Below are 22,572 nucleotides of genomic sequence, written 5' to 3'. Positions count from 1 at the left end.
TTAAAAAGACGTATAACTGTTATTAGAGGGAGATCTTAATATTAGAGATAGTTCTCTCCTACAGAGAGCTTTTTAACATTAATAAACAATCAAAAATAACAAAGGTCGACCCAATAATTGACAATTAACTAAACGTGTTGTGAAGGTAATAACTAATAAGGTCCAAACGTCTTAAGTGGAACGTTTGATAATTACATACGCCAACATATTGTTTACTGCTTAAACAGAGTCTCGGTTACTTCTTCAAAATTCACATGTGAAATATAAATATAGGTCGAAGAAAATCTAGAAGCACATTACAAACAAATAATCTGATATACAGAAGTGTCTTATTTCTTCGATAATTTGGTTTAAAATAATAACATTGGTCTAAAAAGTGCTAGGTGAACATTTTAAAACTAAGAAGCAGATTTATATTAGAGTCTTTTTTCGATAAATTGGTTAAAAATCAAAATATTCGTCCAAGGAGTGCTAGGTGAACATTTTAAAACAAGAAGCAGATTCATAAGTGTATCTATATATTAATAGGCAAGCATGTTTCTTTAAAACATTTTTTTCATTTCGTGTGTATCGCAAACAAAATCTACGCATACTGTTAGAAATACATTTTACATTTTCCTGTAGATATGCAGAATCCCTTTATAAATTAAAATATGTTCAAAAATAAGCTCAAACATTGAGTTTAAAGTTAAAGAAAATTTACATGGGCCTTATGGGTTTCCATGGTGACGAAATAACAACGAAATATAAACAAAAAATAAAAAATGGAAGTAATTCCAATCACGTGTTTTATTTACAGTGTGGGGTTGAAAACGAGAAGTCTGTACATTACCTCTAGTCTTATTTATTCGATAATTCGGTTAAAAATAAAAATATTGGTCCAAGAAGTGCTAGGTGCACATTTTCAAACCAAGGAGCAGATGTATATGGGTGTCTTGGAATTGGCGGTAAGACTAAGGACATCTATATCGGCTGTCACTAGCAGACTATACAGACCTTTGGAAATAATGTTCACCTGAGAGCAATGGCGACGCCGATATATAAAAATAACCCGCAGTTTTTGACGATACAAAACATACAAATAGTTGTGACTGTACACACGCATCATCTGTTTACTTTGCAATTGAAATACATAATTGTTAAACGAGTGGATTTCAATTATGGGTAGACTTGTGTTGTCAAAAACAACCGAATGATAATATCGATCGATATATCGATTATTGTATTCGATATATCGTTTGGTTAGTTAGGTTTACCTAACCAACCAAACAAAATATCGAATGAACCAATTGAATTCAAAATATTCCAAATTTTCATTCGGTTTTTTTTGACAACAGATACGGAAGTCTACCCTCAATTATTTGTTTACTATCGTAATTCAACCGTAATGTGGACATAACCATCAAATTTCCAAGTAAAGTTTAATAGTTTGCGGTTGAATTAAGTCTCACAGAGCCTAACTACTGACAGTTATGTGTTACGGATTCCTATTGTTTACCTCAACATTTCAGCCAAGCTGAAGTCTCAACTATGTTTCATCTGAACTAAAAACTGAAAAAGCTAGGTACACATAGATTTCTACTCGGTTTTTGTAAGTCAAATATTCAACTACTATCAAAACACCAAACTAAACATCGATTGATCTGAAGTAACATTATACTGAATCCGTATAATCACAACTACTGAACAATTACTGTATCCGTTGTGTTACGGTTGGAAAGTTGTTAACTTATAAACATAATCAATAGTTATAATCAATATTTAATCTTCAAACATAACCGGTTAACTTATAGGCAATGCTTATTATCTACTTACTGATTGAGACTTGGAGTTGGAAAAAGGTTTAGAATTTAAAATAGAATTTGCGTGGTAAAACGCGACCCCATCCCGAACACCCGAACTACTTGTTGGTGAAATTCAAGATGAATACTCAATGTATGCGAAAAATTTTCTTTTTATTGGAGGTCCTTCAAACAACTTAACCCTTTATCACCAAAGCCTTTGGTTTTGGTTTCTCAACTCTTCTATTGTGAAATAATTGATGCGAACGCCAAAGACGCCAGTTTCTCGGCTTGTCTTTGGGGCTTTTGTTGGAAAACTTTCTTCTTTGTTTAATCCTTTTGTGTTGGGTACCATTGACACCTATAATGCCGCAAGGAAAGGGCGTTTAAAGGTGGAATATTGTGCCATAAATTGTTTGTGAATGACTTGTCGGGGACAATTAAAGTGTTTTTCCTTAAAATTTAATCAGACAAGGTTGCGCCAAGCCCAAAAAATTTTCCTTAGTTGCGCCAAGTCCAAGCCAGGTGGGGGTGAGTTGCCGGCAGAAGGAATGTCTTTGTTTTCATGTCATCCTAACCTAACCTAATCTAACCTAACCTAACTTAACATAACCTAATTTAACCTAACCTAAACTAACCTAACCCAACCTAACCTAACATACTCAATTATACATTCAAAGAGAGCCGCCACTTGGTGCAGTTAATGAACGTATTGGGTGGCTCTCTGGAGTAGTTGGCGCAATTAATGTCCGCCCTCAGACAAGTATGAAAATAAGAATGAAAACATGCATGGGTAATGAAAAAACGCACACTTAACGAGTATATGAAGCAACTTATAGTTATCTCAATTTTTAAATGTTACCCTGAATGCATCAGTAACAAATACACCAGCCAATAAAATGCAGAATTTTGATTATCTTTCAATATTAAAATGTATACGGACATTCCAATGGAAATAAATTATGACTTGGTTCAAGAATTTACAAAGTGAAAGTAAATGAAGTTTTAAAGTGAGAAAACGAGTATAAAATAGTTATTTGTGCAACTAGTGAGAAAAGTGAGCAATTGACTCACTCGAGAGAAATCCTTACTCACGAGCCGTAGGCGAGTGAGGAATGGTTTCTCGAGTGAGGCAATTGTACTTTGAACTCGAGTTGCACATTATACTTTTCCTACAGTTACCATAAAACAAATACATTTGTGAAGAAACATAACCTATTTTTACACAGAAGTGAACTTTTAATATAACATTTAATGTGAAGTGACAAATACAACAGTACAACAGCTGACCAGCTGATTTACAGCCAGTGCTGCCAACGTATTTCGCGCGCATACGACGTTGCCTGCATGTTACGCGCTCACTATTTCGTGCCTTCACGTTGCAAATCTGGAGTGAGACAAAGTAATTAGAGTGAGACAATGTTAACATTGTCTCACTGATGAGCGAATTGGTCACTTTGCTTTCTCAAATCAGTGAGAGAACATGTACATTGTTAGGTAACTGTAGGAAAATAGTATTAGTTTTAAGTTAATTTAGTTAAGTACATACTAGAGAAAGATTAAATCAATTTAACTAATTATTAAAACATATAGCACTTGTAAAAGTCGTATTAGAGTTGGTAAAGAATATAAGACATATTATTAAGATACATATTTAAATTAAACAAACTCAACTCAAACAGTTTATTTCAACAGTATCAACGTTTGTGGAACGAAGCTGAGGTATTATAGGAGATGTTTAGATTAATGGCACCATGGCAACAGAGATGGTTAAAAATAACAGGTGTTACTACAGATGGTTGGTTCACATTAGGGGAGGGAAGGGTGGGGGGATGTTTTCAGATGCTGAGGTTTATATTGTACTAGCTGTTGTACCCGTGCTTTGCAACGGGAAGAGGACACAAAATAGAAACATTTTAATCTTTATCTCTTGCATATAATTGTTACACATCCGCCAACGCTTTTAGAAACAAAATTCAAATTTTATGGCCTTAATAGAATTGTTTAAGTAATGACTTTTAAATCTGGTAAGTAGTGGATATTACCATTTTGGTTTTGATTAATTTTAAATCTTGTTTAGGCTGATATGAGAAAAACTGACCAAATCTTCGAGTAAAACTTTTAATTTATTATTGACATTTAAAATTTCAATTTTGAAGTTGCAAAAATACTAATTATTAAATTTAAATATCTTTATATCAAACTCTTCTTTATATTAAATCACAAATCCTTTCATCTTCAGTTTTTTAACTCACAATAAATCAAACTAAGTCAGCTGTTATAAACTTTAGAAATATTGCTGTGCCTTATCAATACAGTCTTTTGAAATATTAAAGAAACTATATCTATAGGTAGGCCTACTATAAAAAATGTCAAACAACTAATTTAGCATTAAAGACAGCAGACAAAACTAATATGATTATCAAAGCATCAAGGACTAAAAAATGTAATAGCATATACAGTATATGTTTCATTGCATCTCTGATTCTACTATACAAAAATATCAACAAACAACATATATACAAACCAGTTCTTTTCATCAGTTCCATCGTCCATTGCCTTTACATTTTCACACTTACCATTAAGAAAACATAGTAACAGATATTTAATTGATTTTAGAAACAAAAGAACACTGTGTACTGCTTAGTTTTATGATATTTTCCTTGGTTTAATTTAATCAGTGGTGTGGCAAAACACAAATAATAAATGTATCAAATAAAGTAAACGTGAACTGAAACCTGTGTTAAGATAAAATAAGAGTATTTTGTATTACCATTTGATAATTAAATATAGTTACACATATACAACAGATTTAAAAAAACAAAAATCAACGACAATTTAGTTATTGATGATATTCTTTAGTTTAATTTAAGCATAGGTTTAGCAAAAACCTACTCCATATTTATGGAATATATTATACTAGCTGTAACCCGCGGGCTTTGCCCCGTTTAACTTCTTAATTTTCAAGATTATCTCGTTCGCATGGCTCAATCACGTCCTGGTTGAAGTTTGTTCGCTACGCTCACTCACCTTTGGGTTGGAGCTCGTTCGCTACGCTCACTCACCTTTAGGTTGGAGCTCGTTCGCTGCGCTGACTTGCCTTCAGGTTAGCTCGTTCACCTCCAGGTTGAAGTTCGTTCGCTACGCTCACTCACCTTTTGGTTGCAAATTAGCTGTTGTCATAAATGTAAAAGAAATAATAGTGCTGCACCCTGTTGGTAATCCTTGTAACTTTAATGCTATTGAACATCATAGAACAGAACCAACTTGTTTAGTTGAAACAGCTGTTAAGATTCAATAATTTCATTTCTCATAAGGCTAACATGGGAAACTCCAGAGCCACTGGGGCGGAGCCCGAAAGGATTTTTGAAATAAGAATATGCCTATATGTTAATCGGGAATGTGAGCTATCATCATGCCAAATTTCAGCCCAATCCGACCAGTATTTTTCGCGTTCACTTGTCACAAACATACATCCATACATCCATACATCCATACATCTAAACTTTCTCATTTATAATATTAGTAGGATTAGTAGGATTTAATTTCTTTGTATCAGCTGCCTAAAATTGTGAAATATGCAGATTAGCAGTTCTTCTTGTTTATATTTAAATGTCAAAGCAAATGTAAACAAACATTGTTAGTGTTCTCATCACAGCCTTGGAGACCAATCAATATTTACTTTTAAAATGTTCACCTCAGAACTTTTAAAGCCAAAGGGGCAAAGCCTATGGTCAGTATCGAAATGTGAATAGTCCTATAATGGTCCTTGGTATGGTAGCTATATTTTTGTAAAATTTAAGCCCAGTTGGTTCAGTAGTTTTTGCACCTATTAGTAATACACATACAGACACCATTAGATTTTTATATAATAGTATAGATTGTTTATGTTGTAAAGGTTCATATTGTATTGTTGCTATATTTTTATTGTGTTGTTTGGTTATCAATAGATACCTTGATCAAGCACAATCAGTTTATCTGAGAATTGATCAAACAAATTAAATTATTGATATACTTGTATGTCATAAAGAATTGTATTTTTCAAAACTTTAAAAACTTAGTATCTGTAAACAATGTTATAAAATAAATTTAGGTCTAGATTTTCTCAGTGAATCTGTTTGTTTCAGGTGGGATAAAGCAAAGTAGCAAATCGTGATCATAATAGTATATTACGTTACTAGTCTGGCAAACACATTTTGGACGAGTGACGTATGATATTTTTCACCATTGACTATGGGATGGTTAAAGAAACTACTCATGACTTCTAATATAGGTACCTAATGTTTTAGTTTATAACCATTCATTTTCAATTATAATCAGCTGGTGTACGGTAAAGATTCATTACAGGACAGTTCGTAATTAAAACGCCATTTCATTAAGCAAGCAGCAAAACAGCTGTTTTCTGGGCTTAATCCTTGTGTGGAAGTCCATTAAAACAGTGTAGTGTGGCAAAAAATAATGTATTTTAAAATATTGTATATTTTGCGTTGCAGTTAAAGGGATCGTTAAGTTCATAATACAGCTGTTATTTTTTTATTAATGTAAACAAATATTATGACAAAATTAAATTTTAAAAATCAATCAGATTTATTTTAAACTTTAAATTTTGCTTAGGTGATATAAAACTCATTGTATAGACAGTAAATCTATGGTATGATACATCGTCCATAATAAAATACCGAAATTTCAATTACAAATTTGGACTCGCAGAATACTTTGCATTAATTTGTCCTTGAAGTCTAAGCTTACTTAGAAGGGTGCCCGCACCAGGTGTATACAGATGGGGGCACCACCATTGAGAGGGTACACACGTTTGTTGAAGAACTTGGCAAGATTGTTTTTGAATATCTTGAAATGATTCTTTTACGTATAGTAGCCTAATTATTTCTCAGCAAACTTGATTTGGGGCTTTGGGGATAATGACGAGACCAATCGTTCATTGTGAAACCGTTAAATTTACTAGTTCACAACGTTTTTTGGGTCCCATTATTATTACAACTATTGCCAAGTTCGTTGTCTTTTTTAAATAGCATAATTTTTGACCAAATTGGCCCAAGAAACAGCTGATCTTAGCGAGTAACATGACATACTCGCTAACATCGCTAACTTCGAGTAACATAGCTATGCATGTTTACTCACTCCATTCAACTCTCATCCTAATTATTACATATTACATTCCATGTTGATACAAAGATGCGATAATAACCATGATTATTGCCAGTAACATCTTCACTAAAATTAGAAAAGTAACTCTTGAAAATGACATAGCAAAAAACTATTTACATATAAAGTGTAGTTGAATGTACAAACCTTCTAGTCATTGATTATACTATTCATAATTGAGATGATGACGACAAACATCTTAAATAAAAATTTCAAAATAACCAGTAACCTTATAAAACAATTAAAATTATCAAGATAAATATGGGTGCATGCTATTAAACTATTACAGTGATACAACAATGCCATGTTAATATTCGTCAAGCAATTTTATATTGTTATTGTTCGCATGACCGTGCATCTGGGGGATGGGGGGTTGGTTTTGTTGACGTGTTATGACTGGTTTGAAGCTTGGCCACCAGGTGGGGATTTTCTCAGCTTAACCCCCCCCCCCTCCACCCTTACCACAAGTCTGCTGCGACCCCCTACAACCATTTGAAAATAATCGGACTTTAAAGATTATACGAATTCAAAGACTTTTAAAACATTATACAAAACTTATCAGTTTTGGTATGAGAATAGATAAACTTAAGACTGAGAACCAAGTTGTTTAATTTGCCAGATATTTTTAGTTTTGAGTTTAGTTTATGTGCGAATTGTTTTGATAAAAAACTAGAGTTTAAGATTGATGATTTTTATGGCAGATTTGCGTGTAGACAAATTTACAAGTTACCAAAGTTACCAAGCTACTAAGTTTGTAGGCTCAAGTTTTCTCAATCCACAAGTGTTTTTGCACTATGACTGTTTCGGAGTTTATTTGTCGTCGAATGAGAAATTTACACTAAATTAAATGTTTTGTTTTACATTTCAATGCAAATACAAAAACAAATTTTGGTTACGACTACGCACGATAGATTAAATTTCGAAATGGCTGTAGTGCAATATATCTGAATTGCGAAGACAGCAAGTAACTTCTAGGTTTAGGGCCTAAGGATTACTAGATCAAGAGAAAATCTATTCCCCATACCTGACAGCCGTCGTAAGACCAATTAATTTTTTCGAGAAAACGTTTTAAATGGTTTGTTTTTCCTTTTAGAGCATTAGTTCATACGCCAGGAATTCGCAATTAAAAATTATGAGCGTTATATAGAACCTTGGGAAAACATAGTAGTGATATTTTGTTAAGTGAATAAAAAAAATTATAAACAAAAATAGACCAAAAACAATTCAGTATTCTATACCCAGAACATCATTTTCGAGTTTTATTCTTTTACAATTTGTGCTTCCAATCAAACTTACGCAACAGGGAGTTTTTCATTTTTCGAACGGGTAGCCTCCGGATTATCAAGATACAATTAATTAAAATGGTAAACCCACAACCTGTAATGATGTTAAAACTAGTTTCGGCTCACAATGGAGCCTTCTTCAGGGTTTCCCAAGGACATTGTCGCTTCTTCTGAAGGTCGTCAAAGTTCATAAATATTTACATAACATAGAACACATTTAAAAGCCACCACTGTTTTAGACGTAAACTCCCACCGGTCGCATCGTTAAAGCTAGGCCTAGTCTTGTGTATTGTGTGTTTTAAATGTGTTCTTGTTTTGTAAATATTTACGAACTTTGACAACCTTTAGAAGAAACGACAATGTCCTTGTTACCTGAAGAAGGCTCCGTTGTGAGCCGAAACTAGTTGTAACACAACCACTTGGATTATCATAGTTGCAGGTATTCAAACCACTTTAATTTAACAGTTTTTGTAAAACACGTGTGAAACTTTGATGGATCTAACGTGTTTGGTGCGATAAGTAAAACACTGATGCTGATTGAATGTTTATACTGAGGGATGTTTTAACATTAAGGATCGATGCGGAACGGACACATGCTTGTTGGGAACCACGGCACCTGCCGTAGGAAAACGCTGTGTAAAATACATTAGCATACAACCTTTGTTAATTCAAATATTAGGTTGGAATCAATCAGAGAATATTGTGAATACACTAATTTCATATAATTTTTTAGGATTACTATTGTAAAATCTTTTGTAAAACACCTACACATGCACAGGTAATGGTTTATGTTAGATTTATTGTAAAACATACGTGGATACTCTACTATGCTATAAAATGACTAGGTTAAACTTTTTTTAAATTTTAACTTTATTAAGTACTGCAACGATTTTCCTTACAGGCTTAGGAAAATAGCCAAGCTGTGATTTTGAAATGACACAATTAATTTACGAGTCCCATGGCTGAAACTACTTGACGTTTGCCTACTACAAGAAATAGCCATCATCTAAACTTACCACTTACAAGACTTACACTTACACACAATAGCTACAAATATCTTAGTATAAAATTTTTTAATAAATTGCCTCCTTCTGCACTAACGATTCCAATATCAAAACATTCCTTGATTCATGGTTAAAATTCAAATATTTTTACTCTTTAGATAAGTTCTTGTCCTTGGAGGTTTTAGATATAAGTTGTTAAATAATTTAAGATCAAGGATCCTGTTATTTATTCTATGACTATGTTCAATGCTTTAATGATAAGATACCATTCGACAATGTCAATTGCTTTTGTAGAGCTGAAAGACTATAAAGAGATTTGATTTGAGTTGATTTGCAAAGTTAATAAAAAAAAAACGTTGTGGTAATTAAAATAAGAAGTTTGTGGTTTGCACCAGCTATTAATGCAAGATTGAAGTTTATGTAAAAAAAAGGAACAAACAGAACACCTAATTATTATACAGTAAGATGTTATAAGTTTTATTTTTAGGAGATCTATAAAAATTTAGTATTGCACATAAGATATGATGGGTTTGAGCATTATTAACGCAAATGTACCTATAACGATTGGAGTTTTTATCGTTCCCTATTAAAAAAATAACTCAGTTTAGTACAATTACATAAAAGTAAGCTACGCGGTCACTCACGGAATGATTTGATACAAAAATCCTTCGTAGGCGTGGAGAATAAAGTAGAGGAGATTATTAGAATCATCACAAAACCGTTAAAACGTTTTATTTTGTTGTACTCTATGATGAGTATAACGAAGGTTGAAACTGATTATGTGTCAGTTGGGGGCAAAACAAGTTGCATTACCTGATGAACAACAAGAGATTGATCGGGCTTAACTTTTTAAAGCAATTTTGTAATTTTAAACTTTTCTCAACAATTATCGTCACTGATTGAAGCAGCTGAGACTGAATTTAAAAATCACTTTTAGAACAAACTTGGTAATAGACATTCAGCAAAATGGACGGTCTTTTAATTTGTTTGTTTCTTTAATTTAGTTTCCTTGGTAATTTGTTTTTCTGGAAGTGATTAATTTTTAATAGTTTCTGTACTAATACTAAACACATGTAAAACTAGAGCAAACATCCATGACTTGTGGAACAGGAAACTTGTTGTGGTAAATTTTATTCGCACGTTAAGTATCAATATTTTTGGAAAAGTATCTTTTAGAAAATGACTTAGTCATGCTTACTTGTCGCTCACTTAAAGCCACATAATCAAAGTTAAATAGCAACAACTTTTAGAAAATTCTCAAAAACTGAATTAGTTAAGGAGCACAGAGAATGCTATTTTTTTACCCTTAATGTTCAATAACCCTAATAAATTTAAATCGAATTCGGTACAAAAGTGTGATAAAATATCATACATTATCAAATAATTCTTTGATACAACGACGCACACTAAGTATGAATGCAAAGTGAGTTTGTAATAAAATAAAGACAAGTGTTTCATCAGTAAGAATCATTTTAAAGCCTGATGATCAGGGACAGCTGGTTTTAACCCTTAGCTACCCAGGTATATGTTGATCAATCAGCAAAAAATGGTTATGTTCAAATATCCAACGTCCACAACAATGGAGAAAAACGTTTAAGTTATCGTCTTTGTACCCAGAAGAGATTTGGCGAAATGCGTCGATTCCAACAGCCGGTTGCCGATAGCAAGGATTAAGACTTGGGCAGACTGGTCCTTTTAAACACATTAATTAATGCTTCTTTTGTCAAAACACGAAAAATAAATAAAAGACAGCTTTGGGGAGCGTTGTAAAGGAATGTAGGGCGGTTGCAGGTGGTTGGGTTCACAGATTACTTAGAAGGACGAGGGGTTACCCGTGTTACCACTAGCCATGGACACACTGTGGCTCACGGCTATGCTTTGAATTACGTAAAAATACATACACTTAAAGGCTCAAAGGTACTTTGGTATTATACCAACCACACCGATAAATCAACTTCCAAATAAGATTTTAATTAGTTTAAATAGCAAAATCTTCCTAACCTAAGCCAACCTAACTTAAAACATAGTTCTCTCTTAGGTTGGATTAGGTTAGGTTATAGTTATTAGATGTGGTCAGTGTAAAATTAAATTACCGGCTTAAATACATATGGAGAATGTAATAATTACAATAAACTGTCACCTTCATCTGCATTTTATGAGCCTTGCGTTGAATCAATTACTTCCAGATTGGTCTGAAGCATCCAACAAGGATTACAGATTTAGGTGGGCTAGTGAGTTCTTTGACCTAACCTAAGTTTTGATTGGAAACTTTATTAAATGAGATGAAACGTAGTTCATTAGGTACGTCTTCGGCTGTTTTGGCATAACCTATCAATAAACAAGAAACTAGTGTTTTTAAAGAGCCAAAAAATAGTTCAGCACGTTTTTAGCAATTTAGACTATCTTCGAACAGGTGTTTAAGTATGCACACAAGGGTAGAAGTTGACCAATTGCTTTCCAGTGATTTGTCACAATGATATATAGATAACGCAGCAACTCAGTTCGCCAAGATTCCGGTGATATTTAACAGATCAATGCTAGTGTTCCAACCATACGAAGAAAGACAAAAAAGTGATAGAGCTACACTCAATACTGCCTCTATGATAGTAAGTCCATTGCTATGGACACTGTCACCGTGATAACAAGCCAGCTACCATTCCTACTGGCAATGTGTTAAGAAACAAGTATGTTGCGATTTATAATACAACTGTGATTAGGATCAATCCGTTGCCACTGCCATCGTCCTTAAGAAATTACTTTACCACTGCTAACATGATAAGAACATTTTGTTCTTCTTTTACTGTCAATATGATAAAAGAAACTTTGTTGCCATCACAAAGGCCACCAAGATAGTAAACAAGTCCATTGCTACTGCCATCTTCATAAGAACGTCAGTTCTATTTCTACTGCCACCTTGATAATAAGAAGTCCATCGCCACGGTGTAGCGAGCTATCTATCGAATGTCGCGGTGCCGAGGTTTCAAAACGGGGCTTAGTTTTGTGTTGCGCCGCCAGGTGTCGCCGCTCCCAGATTAACCCCCCCCCCCTTGATGGGGCTTTCAATCCCTAAACACACAACACCGATGTAATATATCATAACCCTCCTGACCACTCCGACAAAGTGTGTTTTATGGCCTCTTATTCATTGTAGTTTCTGCATACCTTTGGTTTAACATGTGTCCATCAGTAGACATTCTCATTAGGAATTTGTTGATTTTGAATTGTTTTTGCCGTAGGATTGTAGATATATTAAAATGTCTGTGATTGAGCTAAAGATTAATTGTGTCCACGTAATATAATAGACATAACTTGAATTTGTACTCGTGTTGTCTAATAGTCAAATGGAATGGTTGGTCTAAAAAAAATCACTTTTTTGTTTCCAACGCCAGTGACATTTTTTACGTTTTGAAAGAGAACGGTCCAAACCCTGGTCTTGCTTCTATCGAGTGTCGACCTTTTTGTTAGATAGCATCATTAATTCATAGCCCAATGTCAAATAGCATCTGGGTCTGGAAACTCTCTTGGACACTGATCTTTAGTTTTAGATTTTGTCTATAAGTACAACTTTGTAACTTTGTTTCAGTTTGTTGTAAGAGAATTTTTTTACGCCATTATGCAATGTGTAACTGTAAAAAATAAAGAGACTTGATTTGGACTCGAACCTATGATCTTCAGATTTGAAGGCGAACACTATAACCACTCACTACCCAGGCAATATTGGACAATTGTTTGGCGTCTTTTGTGGTTGTTTCCCCCTCTTTGGTCAACACCTTTTAAATTAAGTTAAATGCCCTAATAAGTGTGTTAACCTAACAACAATATAATCAGATAAGATCATGAATAAGGCTCATAACAGCAAAAAAGTTAGTTTTTAATTATTTAGATATTCCAAATAAAATCATAAACTAACTTAGACAGACAAAGTGTCAACCATTTTTAAAACAACGTTATAATTAAAATTTAATGATTGGTCAAATACAATTTACAAACATTAGAAATCTATTTTGCTTTTTCTTAAGCATTTCCATTCATTTTTAGGGAATTTCTCGATTTATAACTCAAATGAACTTTGGCAATTACAGGGTATTTATGACATTTTTCCTTAAAAAAGTCTTTCAAAACAGGATAGTGAATTTGTAAGTTTAAAGATTAAAATACATATTTAAATTAAAAGCAACAAAAAATGTATTGAAACTGTATATAATATCAAAACTACAACAAACCTTAATATCTATTTACAGTGTGTGGCGGTTGTATAGGTGAATGTGTAACCGATAACACATGTTGCGAGGGATTATCCCCGTGTTCACGGTTACAGCATTGAGCATCGTCAATGATCTGTGAATTGTAGGGCTACATACACAATCAGTCGGGCTGCATACACACAAGTAGTAGGGCTACACACATAAGTAGAATGGCTACATACACACAAGTAGTAGGGCTATATACATAAGTAGAATGGCTATATACACACCAGTAGTAGGGCCACATACACACAAGTAGTAGGCTACATTCATAAGTAGAATGGCTACATACACAGGAGTAGTAGGGATATATACAGATAATATTGTTACGTTATTAACCGAGATGGTTATATAGTCCACACATTTCCAACTATAGTAGGAAACACACAAATTTAGTGTGGCTACATAGACAAACTTTATTACAGGCACAACTAGTAGGCCAGAGGCAAATGTAAACAAATATTAGTGAACAAGCAACTAGTTGCGTTAAGTACTGAATTTGTAGAGCTACATATTCACGTTGAATAAAACAATATGACTTATTCGTAGTTTGTATTCTGGATCAATTGCGTCGTATTATTATAACAATATCCGCTATTTCGTCTGCGTTTTATATCCAAGGAATAAGCTGATTTCCAAAACTAAGATTATTAAAACATTATAGCCAAATAACATAAAGTGCATTACATATAAATACACTAAGAAAACAATATTCAAAATATCAAAATATGCATATGAGATAGTATCTAACATCTAAAAGCGTTTTAGGACTTCATATTAAGGACTTTACAACGGAGTGCCCGAGGTTATGTCCGATATATATTCATCCATAAGTATATATTTATCCAGATTGTCTATTTTAGTATTTTGATATAGTGTGTTATAACAAAGATTCCTACCTTTGCGACATCTAGGCTGTGTGACGGACGACACCTCCTTGACCACTGGAGTCTCCGGGGCTTCCTCCTTGATCGTCTTTGTCTCCATCGACTCTGGAACACAAGAAGTTATTGTAGTTTGATAATGTAAAACATATACATGGTTGGAAACAGTCCCGGGTTTAATTTCAAAAACTGATAAAAATAGAGCTTTAAAATTTGGTTCACAGTTACTGGGCATTAATAGTACAGTAGTTTACACAACGATTGCGTAAAGATAGTGTTAACGACACGAGTAGAAAATTTAAAGCATTACAATTTTACTTATTCTCTCTTAACCCTTGAACCTCATTGGTCCGTTACCCGTGTTGTTATGAGTAAAGCTATGCTGTTATGAAAGTAAACAATGCTGTTACGAGAAACTTTTCATTTCTAAGAACTGAACTGAAACAGCAACTTTAAAAAACAGTCGTTGGTAAAATCATCTTAACACATGATTTAGTGATACACTACCTCTTCAGGGGGAGAAGTAGTAGTAGGCTTACTAATTACCAATATTTTGTACCAGCAAAGCTACATAGTATTTATGACCAGTTCAAGTGTCACCGTGTGTGTAGGGGGTAGGGGGGGGAGGGGGTCGCCCCCCTGTGTTTGTTCTCCCTGGCCATGTCAGATAGCAGGCTGTACGTGGCCGATTATAACAACCCTGGATATACTTTAGTCTGTTTGAATTTTAAATTGATCCCCTATTTGTAAATATAGGGTTGACGTTAAACCTAATAGCGTTGAATTGGTATACCTAGACTTTAGGCTGTACGTAAGAACCAACAAAGTGTAACATTGCAAAACAAATATTAAATATTTTATCACTGTAAATAATTTATCAATGTGTAAGGTAAACCTATTCTTGTTCGATTCGGAATTTAAAATATTTGTCTTATATTTATCCATAAAAAATATTTTCGCACAAGATCTGTTTCTGAATTTGGTTGGGAAAAATTAACAAGTCACATGTAAATGTAATCGTAACATATAATGTTTTAAGAGATAATGACTTACAAAAAACGAATATACATACAGTAAATTTAGCCTTGGAAACTGATATGCAGTCGAGTGTACCCAGAGAAATTCCTTAATTAAAATTTCCATTAAAAAATAAAGTAATGAATGAAGCATAAGTTGAAACTTTCTCTGCTATAGACCTGGTCATTAGGCAACTAACCACTGCTCCACAACTATTGTAAGGATATGTTACGTCAATAACAATTTTAAAAGTGTACCTATACTAAAAAAGGATTCAAAAATCTATTGAGAAATTACGTCGAAACAGCATAAACACAATACGTTGTGCAATGTATGGATTAATAATAGTTTGCCGTATTGCGAAAAGTTCACATCAAAGCAAGTCTTTAAGAAGTCTTGGATCGAAGCCCGCATTACTGGAGCAATTAGGAAGGCAATATGACGACAGCTGGCGGAACAGTTGTGACCCGAGAGTAATATCAGGGCGCTGTCGTAGGCAGCAGGTGGCGCCGTGGCGCCCCACACTACAGGTATAGCTGAGGGCGCCCTTACACATACATTGTATTATGTCACACTGTATGCAACATTAGGGCGCTGTCGTATGCAGCAGGTGGCGCCGTGGCGCCCCACACTGCAGGTATAGCTGAGGGTGCCCCAACACATACATTGTATTATGTCACACTGTATGCAACATCAGGGCGCTGTCGTAGGCAGCAGGTGGCGCCATGGCGCCCCGCACTGCAGGTACAGCTGAGGGTGCCCTAACACATAACTTGTATTATGTCACACTGTATGCAACATCAGGGCGCTGTGTATAGGGGATGTGTAGGGGACATGCATTGTATACTCTCACTCTGTATGCAACATCAGGGCGCTGTCGTAGGCAGCAGGTGGCGCTGTAGCGCCCCGCACTGTAGGTACAGCTGAGGGCTCCCCTACACATACATTGTATACTGTCACTCTTTATGTAACATCAGGGTACTGTCGTAGGCAGCAGGTGGTGCCTTAGCGCCCCGCACTGCAGGTACAGCTGAGGGCGCATCTGCACATGCATTGTATACTGTCGCACTGTATACAACATCAGGGTACTGTCGTAGGCAGCAGGTGGTGCTGGGGCGCCCCGCACTGCAGGTACAGCTGAGGGCACCCCTACACATACATTGTATACTGTCACTCTTTATGTAACATCAGGGTACTGTCGTAGGCAGCAGGTGGCGCCGTGGCACCCCGCACTTTAGGTACATCAGGAGCTGCAATAATTGATTTTTAATTACGTTCTTTATAATAATATTTCAAATTTCTAAACCTGTTTTAAGTCAACAAAGTCAAGCGTAAGCTTTATTAATTTACAAATGTTGAAATTCTATATTAAGTGTCTACTTTAATTATTGTCTTTACAGTTGATCGTGTTTTATTTGTTATTATTTAGGCTTTTTCCAACAAACTTATTTTGAAATCTTAATTATTATGTGTGCTGTATTATATTTTCTTCAACACATTTACAATTTTTATTAACACCAAAACAAAAGTACATATGTTATTATTTTCACTAAAATAGGGCAAAAGATAAGCATAATTTCTTTAATAAAAAGATATGAAACAAAGGCCATAAAATCCTGTATTGGAAACTGGTCAGATCCTAATGTAGGGGCGCCAGCTGATAACAAGGTCGTATGAAAAGGACGTTAGTGATAACAGCTGTTGCTAATGACGTCACAGCCCCAGCTGACTGCGGTCATCCCGTTACACAATCTTGGGCGAGGGGAGGGGTAGTACAAATACTCAATATCTAGTTATGACAGTCATGTGGTCAATGGGGGCTAGAAGATTAGCAAAGCCCCCGTCACCGCAAACCTGCACACCGAGCGAATATCAGTTGCTGCACCAAATGTTATAAGTTATACGCTTTACTAATAAAATAAAATAAAAAGTGTTAACTGTGTAATTCAGAGAGTTTGAACTACCCGGTGTTTTATTCACTGGTAACATAACCTAAAATAAATTTACAAAACTTCTTGGTACTATTAGAATGGTACAGTGAGCAGTTTTACTAAATTGTATGCATTACTTGCAGCTATTTAGGTTCAAAGTTATTATAAATGATTCCGCCAGACTTAGTTTTTAGCCGTAGCATGGAATGTGTGATTGGAAATTGACATAGTTTCATCGTAGTATCTGCTTTAGTACATTGTATCTGTTATTTTGCTTATAAATCAGCTGTTGTAAATGATACTGACTTTTTTTAATCAGTTCTGAGTTATAAGTTTTTACTTCTGATTATTAATTGACAATATCAGTGACGTTTTCAGATTCATAATTTATGATTTTCAATTTACGATTTCTGATTTTATAGTTTTATTTTGATATTTCAACCTTAGAAAACTTAAATTGACTGATTATGGACTTATAAATATATACAGAACACAAGTCTTACTCAATATTTTAAGCAGCGACTTTATTATTTGGTATAATTCAGGGAAATAGTTTTACCACCTTGTGTTTAGTAATTAAGTTATTATATGTATCCAAGCCCACTATTAAAAACAAACCAACTACCACAATTAAAGTAAATTTTAACACATCACATATAGTGTTTATTAAGTGATCAATAATGTGATTATCGTCTGTGATTGAACCGTCCGCGACGCACGTAATCGTGATCGGTTATATCGCTCAGTTGGTACCACTGGACACTAATGGCTGCAGATGGAGCTCCATTACATGCGCCAATAATATTTAAAACCACAGATTGTTTCCGTTTTTAAATTTACTGCTGCATTAGCGCAGCGCGTGACTCTTTTCTGATCGGAACCCTAATGCGAAACCGACTCTGGTTCGATTGGGGTTGAAAAAGATAAAAAATATGATAAAATTTTATTGGTGGGCAATGATTTTGTGATTTTTTTCTAGTTTAATTAACTACTTAATGGATATTTTTTCACAATTTTAACATACGTACGAAAAACTACTACACAAATCTTTGGACTTGTTAACAAAATTTATTACGAACTAAGAAAGTGTTCAACCACTTAAAATATGGTGTTTGGCACTAGACTTTCAAAATAAAAATGTGCCACTAACTAAACGATTTTAAATACTTTACTTTTTTATTTAAATGCGAGTAGAATGGTATTACAGTACCACTTGACTTTTTTTGAAGTCGCAATATATAGGCAACCTATGTTAAAAGAACCGTATATACAGTTTTTTAGTTGTACATCAGGCACAGTATCGTCTTATTACAGTACGTGTAAGCACAGAAAACATACTAGTAGGACTAGTAGTATTACTAGTAGTACTAGTAGTATGTTTTCTGTTGTGTAAGGTATTGTTTTGTTGCTAGTATAAAAGTTGTCGTTTTAAAACCAAAAATATCTAATGTACAGACTTATCTATTATATCCCTACATTGTAAATAAAACATGTGATTGGAATTTCATCCATTTGTTTTGATTTCCTGTTTATATTTCATTGTTATTTCGTCACCAAGATGACAATAAATAAGGCCCATAATATATTTTTTTTTTAATTTAAATTAATATTTGTGCTTATTTTTGAGCTTGTTTTAATTTATAAAGGGATTCTGCACATCTGCAAGAAACGAGCTGCGTTGTAAACGAGCTGAGAAAAAATGTTTGAAAGAAACATGCTTGCCTATTAATAGATTTGCTATAGGGATGGGGTTTTCAAAATAATTAAAAAACACATTAGACATTAGGAAAATCTGATAGTTTGGGACAAGGCATAAGTTCGCAATATTAAAACAGTACATCTGCAATATAAGTTGATTGACAACAATTTCTCTATATGCTACGTATAAGGGAGAAAGTAAATATAAAAACACCATATACAAGAAACATTAAAATCTAACATTAAAAACTATCTTTGTAGTTAGCATTGTACGTGTTATTAATTTTACTTAAAGTAAAATTAATACATTTAATCACCCTCTTGAAACATATGTCTTACGCTTTTGGGGTTTGATGATGATTGGAGCGTACAATCAAAATCGAAAACCACTTACCATATTTTATACATATTAACCGTATTGTGAGTTTACAGTGTAATTGTAAATATATGTTTTGAGAGTGTTATTACACGTATTTTTATTTAGGCCTTCTTGCAGTAACATTCGACTATCTTGCAAACAAAATTTACGTACAGTTCAATACGATTTTATACGTTACTAGTGTACATGTTGCTTGAAATCGAGTAATTGCAAAGAAGTACAGGAGTTATTTATAAACAAATAACTTGTTTAAAAATGATAACAGTCATAATTTCCGATGATTTTAAAACAGTCAACTAAAAGATTATTAACTAATGGAAATACTCACAATTTACATAACAGTCCTATTCCAGTTTAAATGGTTAATTTATAACAATCAAACTGCCGATGGACGGGAAAAAATAAGCTTACAATTTAAGTCAACGTAAAAAGGCTGTCAGCTTTTATAAAATACCGTACCAAAGATAATTAGCCAATTTGTAGACAATAAGGTGTAGGCTACTTTAAACTCTACAGGACAGAGTTAGGCAAAAACTGGCAGAACTCTGAAATGGTGTTATTTGTCACAGGCTTACTCATATGCCAAATCCTTAAAATCAAAATTCTATAATAATTAATAACTTACATCATTAAACACAAACCAACATCCAAAACTATACACATTTTTAATACAACATAGATAATTTACACATTGGCTGTTTACAATTAACATATGTTCTTCTTCTCACTTTTAATTTTTCTTCGCAACGGGAAAATCCGTTTCATAATCATTGAAATAGATTTATAATAAATAATCTTACTAATATTGTAAATATGTGAAAGTTTGTGTGTTTGTTTGTTTGTTTGTTTGAAGTTCAATCACGCATTAACGACTGGACGGTTTGGGCTGAAATTTGGCATGATGATAGCTTACATTCCCGATTAACATATAGGCATATTCTTTTCTCAAAAATCCTTTCGGGCTCCGCCCCAGTGGCTCTGCAGTTCCCCATGTTAACCTTATGAGTATTCATATTTAAATGGAATGAAAGAATTTAGTCAGCTGTTTCAACTAAAAAGTTGGTTCTATGATAAGCAAAAGCATTAAAAAGTTATTAGATTTACCAACAGGGCGCAGCACTATTATTTTGGTTGCATTTATGATAACAGCTTATTTGAACTATAAACAGCAACAAAAAACTGTGATACGCAATGAGAACTGTCAAAGTAGGATTGTTTACAGTTATGTTTATGTTTTTCATTGCATGAATAATTTGTTATATTTTGCAAACTTTTAATAATTTATTTTTCTCTATTGTTTAGGTGAAGTGGTAGAACATTATGGCTATGTTAGATGTGTAATACTATGGTATATGGTAAATTTAAAGAAGCAAATTTTATCAAACTGTGTCCTCCCCTATTGCAAATGCTCGAGTATAACTGCAATAAGGGGTTTATACGTATATTCCGTCCCCGTACGAAGGACGGGTACTCTGCTAGTCTATCATAAAGTATATGATTAAATAAACCTACCACATAGTTGTTTTATTTTTTCTTTGGATCAGCTGTCTGAAATTGTGAAAATAGGCATTTGACAGTTCTGGTTGTTTAAATCTATATGTCAAAGCAAATGTAAACATTGTGAATTTTCTCATGCTTCCATGGAGACCAATTATTAAGTGAGGTTTAATTTCTGACAACAGCTGAAGTTTCAAAACAATGTTTGTTTCCCATGTTAATCTTATGGAGAAATACAAAACTTTAAAGAGTCCCAGGGCCTCACTCTCTAATTATTTACCTAAAAAGAAAGTTTCCTGCACAACTTCACGTTAAGCTCTTTCCAATGACACCAAAAACATGTCAATCGGTTCAGTAGTTTCGGAGGAGTAATTGTCACAAAAATCCTGCTTGCGTATTAAATAAGTATAGATAAGTGTATCTACTCATGAGTGTTCATCCAAATCAAAAGAAATAAATAAATAATCTAATTTCCATAACTAAGATTTTCAGAAGAATGTAAAGTATGAATTAAATTTTAGGTTATTCAAATTGCAGTTAAAGTTTCGTTACCGTTTGGATAAGTTACTAACGATTTCCAAATCTTGCACTAGCTCAAAAATAATATTACAATAAAAATTTGAGATAAAAACTGATTGGTTTTCACTCATGCCATCTCCAAATGAAGTCAGAGCGGAAGTGGGTGTCATGTTCTGATGTGTGACAAAGTTTAAGAAATGATACGCCAAAAGAGGGAGACTTAGCTGGGAGAAGTTTAAAAGTTAATCCAAAGTCAGCGTTTACCGATTTTCCACTACATTTGTGGCGCGTTTCGTAGCCGTTGGAAAAACTTAAAAATCTCTAAATAGAATTCTTTTTGACGACAAGTTGTAAATATACTGCTATTATAATGTAAAAAGTGTAAACGAAGCTTTTTATTGCAGTTCGTGTACTTTTAAATTAAAAGAAGATTTAATTTTTGTGACTTCATGATATCTCTTTTTTGCAATTTTGATTTCAATGACAATTTCCCACAAACCTAAAATATAACAAAAAAATACAATTTTCTAAAAAATGTCCCAAAACATAAAAAAAATTGTAGTATGTTATAGCATTAAATTCTAAACTAAATGTTATAACTCAAAATCCTGTAAAAACTACGGTTCAAAAGTTATTATATCTTCCCATAAATTTACAAAAAAATGATTAAAATTAGTATGTTATGGCCCTTATAATTCTAAACAAAATATTGCCTCATTGCTGTAAAAAATATGGTTCAAAACTTATTGCAACTTTTGTGATTTCCCCTATAAAATGATAAAGGTTTTTGACAAGCTAACGGGAGAAAGCATGTGTCAGATTGCTAATACCATTTATTTTACATTTACATTCAAATCTAACATTTGGTGACAACTGATCCAGAAATATATTGTAGTATTTGGAGTTATCTTAATTTCAATTATTTCTTTGGTGAAACTAACTGTAAATATTGTTTGTATGGAAGAGTCATTTCATATTATATTGAATCCATTTTAGTTTAGTTTCGCATTGCGTGAATAAATTTAATTTCAATCTGATGTTTAGAGTAACAAAGTTTAAATAATACGAATCAACTAATGATCTGTAAGTAAGTTCAGCGTATTTTATAAAATGTAAAATATTTCCAGTACACAAATGTTGACCAATATTGAATCGATTTGCTTACAGGTTCA

The 22,572-nt window shown here is 33.6% G+C and overlaps 1 protein-coding gene across 1 annotated transcript in view; it reads right to left on the bottom strand.

The window, feature by feature from the left end:
* LOC128995558 (protein CBFA2T1-like) overlaps positions 1-22,572 on the bottom strand; it is a 145,769-nt gene that overhangs the window by 99,444 nt on the left and 23,753 nt on the right. The window contains exons 2-5 of the mRNA XM_054420576.1: positions 16,359-16,525; positions 16,230-16,311; positions 15,730-15,923; positions 14,375-14,467 (exon numbers count right to left, since the gene is read on the bottom strand). Coding sequence (XP_054276551.1) covers positions 14,375-14,467; positions 15,730-15,923; positions 16,230-16,311; positions 16,359-16,525 — 536 coding nt within the window. The remainder of the gene's footprint in view (positions 1-14,374; positions 14,468-15,729; positions 15,924-16,229; positions 16,312-16,358; positions 16,526-22,572) is intronic.

The sequence above is a fragment of the Macrosteles quadrilineatus genome, unplaced genomic scaffold (genome assembly GCF_028750875.1).
Source record: "Macrosteles quadrilineatus isolate MER2022 unplaced genomic scaffold, UCM_ALF_1.0 Scaffold_5__1_contigs__length_97177068, whole genome shotgun sequence".
Taxonomy (NCBI): Eukaryota; Metazoa; Arthropoda; class Insecta; order Hemiptera; family Cicadellidae; genus Macrosteles; species Macrosteles quadrilineatus.
The sequence above is the reverse complement of the archived record's forward strand: the minus strand, read 5'-3'. Positions and strand labels throughout refer to the sequence as shown.